The sequence below is a fragment of the Colletotrichum tamarilloi genome (genome assembly GCF_030869305.1).
Source record: "Colletotrichum tamarilloi strain Tom-12 chromosome Unknown Scaffold_37.1, whole genome shotgun sequence".
Taxonomy (NCBI): Eukaryota; Fungi; Ascomycota; class Sordariomycetes; order Glomerellales; family Glomerellaceae; genus Colletotrichum; species Colletotrichum tamarilloi.
In genome coordinates, this window is record NW_026849420.1 from 78006 (window position 1) to 92401 (window position 14396).

The 14396-nt window shown below is 31.7% G+C and overlaps 3 protein-coding genes across 3 annotated transcripts; 1 reads left to right on the forward strand and 2 right to left on the reverse strand.

The window, feature by feature from the left end:
- Positions 1 to 9661: 9661 nt before the first annotated feature.
- Positions 9662 to 11504, forward strand: CTAM01_09398 (uncharacterized protein; the record flags this gene model as incomplete). Its single annotated transcript, XM_060525417.1, has 3 exons — positions 9662 to 9842; positions 10013 to 10497; positions 10557 to 11504. 3 exons carry the CDS (start codon positions 9662 to 9664, stop codon positions 11502 to 11504), a joined length of 1614 nt encoding a protein of 537 aa, XP_060379873.1.
- A 342-nt stretch (positions 11505 to 11846) lies between these two features.
- On the reverse strand, positions 11847 to 12619 carry CTAM01_09399 (alcohol dehydrogenase; the record flags this gene model as incomplete). The annotated part of the gene is made up of 2 exons (XM_060525418.1): positions 11847 to 11936; positions 12008 to 12619. The coding sequence occupies 2 exons, from the start codon at positions 12617 to 12619 to the stop codon at positions 11847 to 11849; spliced, it is 702 nt and encodes a 233-aa protein (XP_060379874.1).
- An 870-nt stretch (positions 12620 to 13489) lies between these two features.
- On the reverse strand, positions 13490 to 14396 carry CTAM01_09400 (uncharacterized protein; the record flags this gene model as incomplete). The annotated part of the gene is made up of 2 exons (XM_060525419.1): positions 13490 to 13841; positions 13909 to 14396. 2 exons carry the CDS (start codon positions 14394 to 14396, stop codon positions 13490 to 13492), a joined length of 840 nt encoding a protein of 279 aa, XP_060379875.1.

Below are 14396 nucleotides of genomic sequence, written 5' to 3' on the forward strand. Positions count from 1 at the left end.
TACTAAGCTTATATAAAAGACGAGGTACTTATAGGCCGGGAATATATAAGTACTTATTTTAAGTACTTAGGTAAACTTTAAATAATACTTTTTTTAAAATATCTTATTTTAATTAGGATATAAGGCCGGCTTATAAAAAAGGTAATACTATTTAATAAGAGGCTATTTTTAAACCCCCTCAGATCTTATAATCTAAATTATACTATTTTAATTAAGCTAAGTATCCTATATTATTATAAAATCTATTTTAAAATATTAAATTTAGTTATTTTTAATAAGTAAAAAGTATACCCTTAGTAACGTTTTTAAAAAACGTTTTTTTTAAATTTATATTACTAAATTTTTAACCTTAAGATTATTATATCCCTTTATAATAGGTTAAAGAATATAGTATAGCTTATTTTATTATAATTAGCTTTATTTAAAGAGGGCTAGTTAGTTAATTAAGCCCGTATTATATATAGTAACTAGGGTATAAATAATAAAAAGCGAGGTTACTTATTTAGGAATAAGAATAAGTTAACGCTAGTTAAGTTTATAAAAAAAATAAGTTAGCTAAGTTAAAGCTAAATATTAAGCTTATTTTAGTAATAAATAAGGAGCTAGTTTAGTATTCTTAATAAGGAGAAAATAATAGGGAATTATATAAGTAAATAGCTAATATAGTTTAATATTTAGAAAAAATAGAGCTAGTAAAAAATAGTTTATAATAATAATAAATTATTATAACTATATTAAAAGAAGTAGTTAAGTAGACGTTATTATAATTTATTTTTTATATATTTTAAATATATAATAAGAAAAAGCCTTATTTATTTAAGATTTATAAAAGCTTATATTACTAACTAATTTAAAATTTATAAATTTTAAATAGGTAATATAGTAGTTCTAAATAAGTATATAGGTTATAATAATATTCTTATTTTTAAAAATTTTAAACTAGAGCTTAAGTTAGAGAAGATAATAAAAATAGCTATATTAATATAATTACTTTTACCGCTTTTATAAGGAAGTACTATTTTTTTAAATTAATTAAAAAATAGAATAGTAATACTAATATAAAAGTAATACTAGTATATTAATTTACGATACCGGTATATTAATTCTTTAATTATAAACCTCTTTTTTTTTATTATTTTTAATTTAATAAAGTATTTATATAATAAGTAAGAATTAGTATAAATAACTATTAAGATTAATAAGAAGTTAAGCTAATTAGTAATCTTTTTTAGTATTATTAAAATTACATAAGTAAGGCTAACGCCGTTAATTATATTATAAACTTTTAATATAAATATACTTTTTATTACTTATTTACTTTTAGTTAACGAGTAATAAATTATATTATTATATATAATAAATTTACTTTTACTTATATTCTTATTAACTAAGATAATAATATACCCTAATTATAAAATAAAGTCGTCATTATTTATAAATAATTTATTAATAAAAATATAGAGCTTATTAATAGCGAGGTCGATTAAGTAATAAACGAGGCCTCGATTAAAATTTATTTATTACTATTTAAACTACTTATTAAATACTTTAATATCTTATTTATTTAGATCTATAGTTTATACTATTTTAATATAATAAAAAATTACTTTAGGTTAATATATATTTATAATATATACCCCTCGCACGAGCTTAGTTTTATACCTCTTTTTAATATTAATTACGTTCGGGTTAATAAGGTTAATTTTCTTATTCTACCCTTTTTATAAAAAAATAACGGTTTCTTTTTTAATTATAAAAATTTTATTATTAAATATTAATAAGTTATTTGTTATAAGGACTTCTTTTAGCTTAGTTATAAAGCCTATTTTTTAAAGCTCCTTATCCTCCTTTTTTATAAAATTAATATTAAATAAGCCTAATATATCGTTAGTTTATATTTTAATAATTCTAAATTAATCTCCTTTATATTTAAAAATTAATAAATACGGGTTGTATGTAAATATAACTATTAATAATTAATTAATATAAAAATCGTAATAAGTAGTTTATTAATAAGTACCCGATTTTATAAGTCTATATAATAATTTAAATACTTTAATAATCGTACTTTCTAGGTACTTATTAGCTATTCTTTTTAGTAAGTAGGCTAAGATTTTCTTTATAAGCCCTATAGCTAATTAAGTATAGGCTTAAGTAATATTATAGCTCTAAATTTTATATCCCTTTTTTTATAATAATATTATTAATACTATTATTAATCATTAGCTATAATACTATATTATAAGTAATTAGGTAAGTAGTATCGCTTTTTTAATATCGCTATACTCCTAAATTATATACCTAAATTTTTTATATAATTAGAGTATTCTTTTTCTTTAATTTTATATATTATTCGTAATTTAAATATATAAAGATTTTTATATTTTTTAAAATTATAAAGGATAAATTAATAAACCCTTCGATTATATAAAGTATTTATTTTAATAAGATCTAATTTTTTATATAGCTTTTTAATAATTATAATAATACTTTTTTTACGTAGTTTAATTACTAATTTAAAATTAGCTTTCTTTTTTATTATATAAAAAGTATTAAATACCTCGTTATTAATAATAAATTATTACGTTAAGGCTTATTATTATAGTCTTTTATAACGTTTTACTAATAATATTAGTACCTTTTTAGTAATTTCTTTTTCCTCATTATTTATTAATACTACTATAACGATTTTATTAAAGATAATATCTTATATTTTTATTATAAGTTATACTATTTCCCTTAGTTCTTTTTTTTTTATAAGTTAGAAATTACTTTAATAAGATCTATATAATATAGTTTAATTATAATAATTAATACTTTAAATAACTAGTTATAATCTCTTATAACTATATAAAACCGGTCGTTAATAAAAATTAATTTATATAGCCTAGTTTATTATTAAGTAATTTTATATTAAACTTATATATTTAAATTTAAAAATATATCTAAATTAGCCTTTATATTAGGCCTATTATATATAGTAATTACTTTATTAACTTACTTTTTTATATTTATTTTATATAGTGCCCGTATTATTTTTTTAATTACTTAGGCTCGTTAGCTTATATTTAGTAATAGTAGCGAAGCTAAAGTCGTTCTTAAATATATTCTAAATACTAATAGCGTTAATATAAGCTTATTAAGCCCTATAATATTATTATAATATTTAAGTATTATTTAGAAGTATTTATTATTAATAAAATTAGAATTTTCTTTTTTAATAATTCTAAACGCCCTTTTTAACTACTAATATACCCTTTTTATTTTTTTAATATTATAGTGCGCTTTTATAAATACGATTTTTAGTTATATACTATAAGCCGTTATATTTTTTTTAAATTTTATTAACTTAAAACTTATATTAATATTAGTTCTAATACTATTTAGTAATCCTTAGTATATATTAATCTAGCTTTTTTATAAAACTACTTATATTATTTTTACTTATAGATCTTATAAAAATTACCTTATTTAAAATAATATAGCCTCGTTAATTATATATAGGACTAGTTAACTATTTAAATAAAAAATATTAATAATAATTTCCTAATTAAAGTTAAGCTTATTATATAATTTAAATTTAAATTTACGTAGGCTTTATATATTTATTTAGTATTAGTAATATATTTTTATTAACTACTCTAGCGCCCCTATTTTAATATTATTATTACCTAATTACTTTAAAAAGTTATATAACCTTATAACTAACGGGTACTTAAATTTTTAGTATAGTTATCTAAGCTTACTTTTTATTAAATAATTAATTAACTTCGTATTATTAGTAAGCTTTATAAACATATACCCCTATTATTATTTAACCGTTTTGAAATACTTATTATTAAAAATTCTATTCTTCGTATTATTAAATATAATACTTAGTTAATCTATATCTTTTAAATATAAAAGAAATAGGGTATTAATAAGTAAAATATAAAAAGTTATTATTCCGAAGTACGTTTTTATTTTTATTATACTTAGGGTAATAATTTTTTTACTTAGGCTAAAGCTAAGTTTTATAATACTTACTATTAATATATTAAGTATTACTAGCGCGATTTTTTATAATACTTAGAATTACCTTTTTTTTTTATTAACTATTATAATACCTTAGTATTTAAAATAATTTTATAAAAATTATTTAGGCCGTACTTTTTACTTATATAAAATACTTATATGAGCTTAGTATTTAAGTAATCTAAGTAGTATAAAAAGGACCCCTCTAGCTACCCCTAGAATTACTTAATACTATATTTCTTTTTTTTAAATATTAAAAAAGGTATTAATTTTTCTTTAAATATTAAAAAAATAGAATTTTATATTATTAAATTCGTTCTTTTATTTACCTCTATATCTATTATCTAAAGGACTTTCTTTTACTATTTATAAATAAAAGCCTACTTATTAAGAGTTTTTATTACTTTTTATTTATTTAGCTTCGTATATTCTCTAAAAACTAACGGGGTAAAAAAAGAGTAGTTGTTACAAAGGTAACTTTGTTTACCTTATTATTCGCCTTATTATCAATATTACGTAAGCAAGCTATATACCATAATAATCTACGATTTCTATAGATTATTATAGGTATTGATTATGTAAGCAATACTGCTTATATAAGCTTACGTGAGCAATAGAAAGTGCTGGAAGGTAACTAAATAAGCTGGAATTCTCTCGAGACGGAATTACGTATTACGATTACGCATTCACTTACGTATACGCTTATTAATTATATCATAATTAATAAGCAATGGAATATTCTAGTAGGAGGTTTTTATACCTATATATAAGCGTGTATTTACCTACCTAAACCTTTCGTTAAGCAAGCAACTTCTTATATAGTAATTTAACTATACTACTCTCTTTATTATAAAAACCTCTTTTATATACGCTTATTTCCCCTATATTCATATATTCTTACTTCTATATGAATATTTACTTTCTATATTCTTTTATAAGAATATTCCGTATTACCTCGTTAAAGCTATACGTACTAGAATAGTTAATATTATTAATTTCGTTATAATCTAATTTATTAATATAGGGAGCGAGATCTTTTTTATTTTCCAAATTTCTTATAGGGGGTAGATATTCTAAGCTACTATTTTAGTTATTATTACTAAGTTCTATACCCCTAGATCTACTTTTATATATAATAAAAAATTAGTTAAACTAATAAAAGCTAGTTTTATTATTTACTACCCTCGACTTTTTATACTATTTATATAATTTAATATACTCTTTTTTAAAATAGTTACTTAATTAATATTTATTTTTTTTATAAATAAAATATTACTTTTTTTATTACCCTACTCGTAAATTAAATCTTTATTTACTTAACGAATTTAGGCCTCTTTATTAATAATTACCGTACTTAGCTTCTTTTTTTTTTCTTATTATATATCTAGTTAACCTAATATTATTAATAAAAGCCGTTATATACTTAGAAATAGGTTTAGTATAATATTTTTATTTTAATATTAAAGCTAAATCTTAGCTTTAAATAAAGCGTCTCGTAGTTTTTAAGTACTTAATATAGGGTTATTTTTATTTTTAATATATGCTAAACTATAGTATAAAAATATCCGATTTTTTATTTATTAATCCCCTTATTTAACTAGGTTTTTACTAATTTATTAATTTAATTAATAAGCTCTTTAAAGATTTTTATTTATAATTTATTTTCTATTATCTTAACTATAAATATAAATAAAATTATTTATAGCTTAAATAGGAACTCTAAATTCTTATTATAAGTCTTAAAATAGCTTTAGATTATATTAATAATATTAAAAAAGTCGTTCTAATTAAAATTACGTACTACTTCGTAATAATAATTAGAGGCTTTATTTATAAATATAATATTAATTATTAAATAGTACTAATATTCTCTAATCCCGACTTTTTTATAATAATTATAAAATATTATTAGGGTTTTTTATAAAACCTCGTACTTCCCCCTAGAGTATAATTTCTTTTTTAAAAAGATCTTTTTAAAATTTATAAATTATTTCGTATTTATTATTATATTTTTAGTATTTATATACGATTTCTACGTTATTATGTATTATTAGTAATTTTAAATCGTTTACTTTTTTTTTTATTAACTAATTAGTACTAAATTTTATATTAATAATAATAACGAGTTATAAATCGAAATAAGTAAAATTATTAATTATCATACGTTTAATACTATATTTTATTTTTATATATTCTTTTATAATAATAAATTATTATTAGTAATTATAAAAAGGAAATCTAAGTTATTTACCTTTTTTTTAAATTTATTAAAATAATTATACGCTTTATTAACTTATACCTAGTTTTATAATACGAATTCCTCTTTTATAATTATTATTATTAAAATCTTATATAGTTTTTATAATTATAATTACGCTAATAATACCCCTCGCTTATAGAAAAATTTATTAATTACTTTTATAATTTCTAAGCTTATATTTATAAACTATTTATTTAGTTAATAATTAAGGTTATTTATAATTTTATAAAATAGGGGTTACTCCTATAGCCCCTTTTTTTTATAAACCTTAATTAAATAGATTAATACTACGTTAATTTATTTATTATTAAGCTAATTTACGATCCTATATATTTACGTCCCTTAATAATTTAAGTTAATATTTACTTATTTATAAAGGATTAGGATTTTATTTAAGATCGGGTTTTTTTTTCTTTTTTTTTATTTTAATTTACTAAGGGTCGTACTCTAGCTTATACTTATATTAGTAATTATTAACGTATTTAATTTTAATAAGAATATATTTAATTTATATACTAATTATAATAAATCCGTACTTTTATTACTTAACGAATTTATTAAGGTTTAGGTAATTCCCGTTTTCTCTTACTATCTTATTATTACTCTCGTTTTTACTATTTTTAATAATTATTATTACTTTTTTAAATCTCTAATTATTATACTTATTAAGATTCTCTTTTTTATTTAATATAAAAAAGTAAGTTTTAGTAATTCTTTTTTTAATAATAATAGTAAACGTTTATATTATTATAAAAAGATATAATAATTAGTTTTAAGATCTTTATTAATTACCGATTTCTATTATTCTATATATTTTTAACTTTTTAAACCTCGTACTCTCTATAATTTTTAAATTATTTCTTTTTTTAACCTCTTTTTTTTAAAATAGTATTTTAAAAAAATAGTTAAAAATAGACGCTAAATAGCTCATAAAGGAGCTAAATAGGCTATTAAAAAATAAATAAATAGTTAAGTATAGTTAATAAAATTAAGCCCTCTTTTTTATAAAATTACGGGTCTAAAAGACTTATTAAAAATACTACTTATTACTCGTATTAAATAGGACTAATTACTTTAAAAATCCTTTTTCTAACTACTTCTTAGTACCCTATTTTATATTTTTTAAATAATCTTTTTTATAACTTAATTATTATTAAATAATTATTACTTATTAATAATTCCTTTTATTACTTAGTTAATTTTTCGAAATTAATAATCTCGTATTAAGAACTAGTATAAAAAGGAAGCTTTTTAGTAACTTTTAAAAAAGAATTTTTTTTTCTTAAATCCTTATTTTTTTAGCCTTTTTTTAAGTTAATAATAATTATAATAAGAAGTTATAGGACTATTTTAGAATAGCTACTTTTTTTTTAAGTTAATTTTTAAAATTTATAATACTCTTAGCTTAATACTATTAGGACCTCTAAATCCCCTCCTTTCTTATTAAACTATCCCTTATATTATATTCTTAAATAATATTTAGAAAATAATTAAAAGAGTTATAAAAAAGTTATTTAAATTACGGGCTTATAATTATATTTATAAGATCTTTATAATAATAAACCTTTTTATATACTATAAATTTTTTAGTTTTATAACTTTTATAAAGTTATTTTTATTACTAAATAAGAATATTTATATTTAAAAATCTTTGTTTTTAATTACGTAGTACTTTTTTATATTATATTATTAAGCTCGTTCGTTATATTAATTAATTAAGCGAGTAGTTATTATATAAGTATTTTTTTTTTAATTTAATTAGTTAATTTCTAATTACGGGCTAGTTATAAAGAAGTTATTTAATAGAAAAGCTATTTAAAATAATAATAAAAAACTAGTTACTTAAGTAGTTTTATTATTTAACTTAGTTTAATATAATAAATATTAACCTTTTATAAATAGTAAAGGGCTATAATTACTTAATTCTATACGGTATTTAAAAATTACCTCTTTTTTTATTTATTTTTATAAAGTTAATTAATATAAATTTCCTATTTTATATAATATTAAGAAGTCGTTTTTTTTACGTAGCAAAATACTTTACCGATTTATAATAATAGAATTTAATTATTAATTAGTATTAGTATTTTTATTATAAAGTAGTTAGTTTAAACTATAAATTAATAAAGAAATTAATTAAATTATATAAATTTCTATATAAGAATAAAAAAGAGGTTCTAATTATAAGTTAGGCTAGTTATAATAATTATAAATAGGGCCCCTAATTAGCCCCTGCGTAGTTAGCTATATACTGCGGTCGAATTAGACTTCTAATCTAATAGATTAAGTTTAGTGATTTATATATTAGCATTCTCTAGCTCCCGATTAAAGATTAGACATTGGATCTAGCCTCAGCATATTTCGATTTGAATCTTAGGCAGAACTATTAGCCTCTCTGGACGCTCAATTGCTAACATCGTGCAGAGATCGTCCGAAGCGGCAGAGTCGGTTACCGGATCAGACGCCAAGATGCCGAATGAAGACGAGGTAAACAGGATGGCCACCACTTTCGCCGAATTTGATCCGATTTCATGCTGTCTCCAGATTTGTGACCCAGTCCTCTGCTTTCCAATGATTCATGGAGGAACAGGTGATTTTGTAACCTTAGGAAGATCCAACCGCAAGTCAATCATTAGATCGGGAGGATGAAGTCGATGAACTATGCGGGGTGCATGTGCAACTGTGTAGCTTTCGGCAATGAAATAATACTAGCTAAGGTAGCCACCGTTCCAGCGTAGTATTCGACAGTGTAGTAAAATGCTTTTTGATTTAGCCGGATGCATGAGATGGGCACTCTGGGCCAAGCGGAGCGGGCTGTCAAGCACGTTGCGCTTCTGTTCAATTATTGGTTCGGGAATCGGCTAAAACATAGTTGTTTGTAAGCTTAAACGGCTCTCATCTACTTAAGCGATGTATTGCAATTGGTCGATCATTCAATCATGAAAGCCTTGCTCCATGATCCATGATCGTTGTCACCAGACCTGCCCTGTCTTGCTCTGCGCGTTCCTGCGACATCTTTCAGTGGTATCAGGGGCTGCATGCCTTTAGGACTCCATGTAGAGGCTGATTGCGGGGAAGAACTTCCCCACACAGAAGCAAATCGATCCTTCCTTGCATCATGATGCTATCTGACAGGCAGATCATTTAGCCGAAGTCTGTGTTACTGCGTTATGTATTTCAATAGTGGGAGCGAAGTTCGGCAAGGCAGAATGGTGAAGCCACTAACTGAAATGCTGGGCAACATGTGGTATGACCTCGTCATTCTCAAACCTACAGTAATTCTCATGGGGTATATAGTCTGACAACTAGACCACGCCCACTTTGTCTGAGCTGTCAATACGCCTCTTCATAGCCTTGAGTATCTTGTAACTTTCCAACTCTATTCAAATGATCCCTCACTTGGGCCGTTTGGTCTTAGGACTTTCTCTCAATTTTTGGGCAGCTCTAGTAGCAGCTGATAACTCAACATTCTACAACCCAATCCTACCCGGCTGGCACTCCGATCCATCATGTGTCCACGTTGATGGCACCTTCTACTGCGTCACCTCAAGTTTCATCACTTTCCCTGGTCTACCAATATATGCCTCCAAAGACCTGCTCAACTGGAAGTTGATAAGTCATGTTTGGAATCGACAAAGTCAAATGCCCAACGTTACTCAACAAACCAAAGGCATGGCAAATGATGCCTTTCAATAGGCCATTGAACTCCTTGAATCTTCACTAACGTTCAACTCAAAGGACAACAAGAAGGCTTCTACGCCGCAACTATTCGGCACCATGATGGCGAGTTCTGGGTTGTGTGCGAGTACCTCGGCCTGCCCTACGGAATGTTGGGAACGGTCTTCAAAACGAACAATCCGTTCGATGGAGCAAGCTGGAGTGACCCTTACACATTCCTAACACCCAACGGAGATCTGGATCTTTTCTGGGACGACGACGGAAAAATGTACATCCCGGGAGGCGGCCACGTTCTCCTCGACGTCGACCTCGAGACGGGGACGGTTGTCAACAACACGTTCCTCTGGGGCGGCACCGGTGGTGTTTGGCCTGAAGGCCCTCACATTTACCGCAAAGATGGCTGGTACTACATCTCTGCTGCCGAGGGTGGGACCGAGACTGGGCACTACCAGGTCATGGCCCGATCTTCCAGTCTGACGGGCCCGTATGAGCCGTGCCCGTACAACCCGGTCTTGACCAATAAGGATACCGATGAATATTTCCAGGTAGGCATGCCATATTTCATGTATCGCAATTTTTGTCTAGCTCTAACTTTGGACAACAGACTATCGGCCACGCAGACCTATTCCAAGACTTTGATGGAAACTGGTGGGGTGTCGCGCTAGCCACCCGTTCCGGGCCAGAATGGAGAATCTATCCCATGGGTCGCGAGACGGTCTTGTATCCAGTCACCTGGCGCGAAGGCGAGTGGCCGATACTGGAACCCGTCAGAGGCAAAATGTCGGGTTGGCAAATGCCCCCGGCATCTAGAGATCTCCCCGGAGACGGCCCGTTCAACTCGGACCCCGACGCGTACGATTTTACGGCACTGGGTGTTATCCCTCGGAATCTCATCCACTGGAGGGTTCCAAATGAGGGCGCCTTTTCGATTGAAAGCTCGAGGGGGCTCCATATTGTGCCTAGTCGCGCGAACCTCACGGGCGATAATGCGGATCTGGACGGCCGTTCGGGGCTATCTTTCATCGGACGACCTCAGACGGACTCTCTCTTTACCTTCGAAGCCGTCATTGATGCACTGACCGCTGATATAGACCAAGAAACCGGTGTTACGTTGTTCCTGACGCAGTTCAATCACGCCGATGTTGGGGTAGTGGTCCTCCCCAAGACAGACGGCTCCGAAGGGAACGACCGCATGCTACGCTTCAGGGCAACGGGAGAAGATGCTCCCGTGGAGAATATCGCCAAGGTGCCTGAAGCGTGGAGAGACGACTCGATTCGCTTCCAGATCGCCACAGTCAACAGCACTTACTACACGATGGCCGCATCCCAGGCTTCTCAACCGGACCAGCAAGTTGTCATGGGTACATTCTCGGCACGATTAGTCAGTGGCCAGAGTGGTCCTTTCACCGGATCGTTGGTCGGCGTCTACGCTACCTGTAACGGCGCTGGCTCAGGAGTCGAGTGCCCCTCCGGAGGTGATAGTTGGGTGAAGGAATGGCATTACGAAGGTAAAGGTCAATACTACACTGCAACCGACCTTATCCCAGAGTAAGATGTGTTGGTAAACCTAAAAAAGGTTGTATGCTTTAAAGCTGTGATTCATGAATCATCTGTTGTCCTCATCTCTTTGTTGGCCTGCTTCCAAATTTCTTTCATCGTGACTTCTCCCTCTGCGCCTCTCCATTTCCTCCCATCTAAGTGCCGGAGACACAATTGTCTTCCTTCATCAGGATAAAACAGCCAACAAGCCCACCGCAACCACATGCCCTGCTCCTTCATCTGCGTCCGCGCCCGATGTCCAATCGTGTCCTCGATAAACGCCCCTCTAGGTATCGCCAGCCGCGTCGGAAAGACACGCGTCAAATAGTGCTCCGTCGCTGCGATGTGGGGCTTATCATGCCAAAAGAACATCGGCGTCAACGGCACCTCCGCCTCCGGATATAATTTTGGCGTAAAACTCCTCTTCAGCTTGTTCGTCAACGTTCTAAGATGAGGGAACTCTTGCGCATGAGCAGTCTCAGCATACTTCAGCATCCGAACCGAAGTAAGACAAACATATTTCACCGGGTTCTCCTCATCTGCGTCCTGCGTCCTCATGACATCCAGTATTGGGCCCACGGGGATGTCGTATACGAGTGTCCAGTCGTGCTGATGGACCCAGACGTACGGTGTTGTCGTTATTCTCAAGGCCGTCCGCACTGCTAGACCGAAACCAAGCCTCTCTGACGGCTCTACGAAGGATACACGAAGGTCTTTCGTCTGGCTTACGGTGAACGTGGCCGAGTTTGTCGTTACGGTCGCCGCTCGTCCGTTGTAGCCATACTCTGCTTCCCCTTGCTCTTGACTCAACTCGTCAGGTCTCTCATGTGCGTCGTATTCCCTCAGCACGAGCTTCTTTACGTTGTCTTTGTACTCTGCATACTCCTCCGCGCCCTTTTCCGTCACCTGGCCCTTCTTCAACCTTGGAACGTCTCCTATGCGCTCATACGTGTCCAGTACAACAATGATGCGGCACGATAGCAAGTCACTGCAGTGAAGGCGCATAGATTTGAAGACCGCATCCAAGAGTTCTGTCGAAGGCGCGGACGGGGTTGGCGACGTGGTTATTATCAGCGTCAGAAGCTCTGAGACTGATGCCGGCGCTGGCGGTGCAGGGGTGGAAGGCATGACGATGCCCACCGAGCGGGTGTATGAGAAGAGGAGTGGAAATGTCCCGTCGAGATCCGATAGGAGACGTCGAGAGGTACGTATCTGGTCGGAGTTGAGACTTTTTTCGGCGAAGTGGGGCACCACGCCGGAGCGTCAAAAAATTGTTAGTCACGGCGGCCGGCAGAAGATTGTGTGGTTTGCCGCGCAACAAGGCAGCTTTCATGCGTTCAAAACATCGAGATACAAAAATAACTCCCGTGGCATGTGCTTAGGACGAGTTTTCGTTGCATTAACCGTGTTCTTGTACTACCGTTTAACACTGTTGAGCGGCGCCTGAGCGTTGAAGGCCACTTCCGGCCCGGACTAGCAAGCCCTGACTCGGCGGGGGCGCCGGACCCGCAACCCGCGCAAAAATTTCAAACCCGGCATTCAAAATGCAGAATTTTCAAAAGATTATGACCAGCCTGGGGGTCGAACCCAGAATCTCCTGATAACATGTTTAGTCGTAGTCAGACGCCTTGCCATTGGGCCAACCGGCCATGGTTGTTTGGATCCATTGCTGGATGCTGATGAGAATGGCCAGATTGGGCTCTATGTAGCCTGCCTGTGAGAGAGAGTATCATGGTCTGAGTCTTCCGCATCACAACCACGCATCGACCGCCCTACATCTAATTCACCTTCGAACAACCTCCTGAAGGCCGACACAAAGTTTGATTGATAAATCAAATCAAAGACTCTTTCAATCCTGTTACCACTGGGTATCTCAATCAGCCAATCCCAAGAAACTCCAATTCGCATAATCATTCCAGGAAAACTGAAGCAGACCTCTACTCACACGTCGTCACACCCAATGACACCCTCCAAAGACCTCATACTTAACCCTGAACCTCAGACCTTCTTCTTCCAAGCACTCAAAAAGAAGAACCCCCCACAAATCTCCGACGTCTGCGCGCCAGTGCAGTGCATATCGCAATTCCACGCCGGCGCAGCTGTCGTCGGCGGCGTCCGCGAACAGTAACACTGGTCCCCAAACTCGGTGCCAAAGTACTCGTAACCAGAACACACCCCCGCGCAGAGCCGGTTCGTCTGGTCGTCAATCTGCGTGAACTTGTCCGGGAACACGCGGTTCGAGGTGTCCTCATAGCAGCCAATGTATTCCCAGTCCACTACCTGCACCCATGTCGTCGTCGTTGCGGGTGCTGCTGTTGTTGAGGTGCCGTTGGTGTCCGAGTCGGTTGTTCTGTGACGGTTGTTAGTATCAAAGCCCCAGCCAGTGTTGATCGAGGTGTTTTGAGGGGAATACTTACTTTGTTGCTGCCACGTTCTTGAGATCTAAGATTTCTGAGCTCTGTCTTGCGAGCATGCTCCCAAATACCCCCGCGACGATAGCCAGCAGCGCAAGAAGGAACCCCAGTATACACCAGAGCATGAACATCGCCAAGCTCATGCCACATATCCTCCTCTTCGATGCCGCATGTTCTTGAGGATGGCTAGACATGCCGTTGCCGGGTACTTGGTTGTACTGGTGATAATACGGCGCGCCTACGATCTTGTCTGGCTCCGGCACCGGATGAAGACCATTTTCAACGTACGAGTCGTCAATGACTTGTGACTGGCTGTAATGCGTTTTCGTATTCTGTGCCGTACTCGCATCAGATCCTGTTGGGCCGACGTTATAACCTCCCGTCTGCTGCCCGTAGGAATGGTCCATCTCGTGTTCTTCGTCTCGGCAACTTCCACCGGACCGTCGGATGCGGTTGATATCGAGCAACGCCTTTTGCTCGGGTGACTGCAT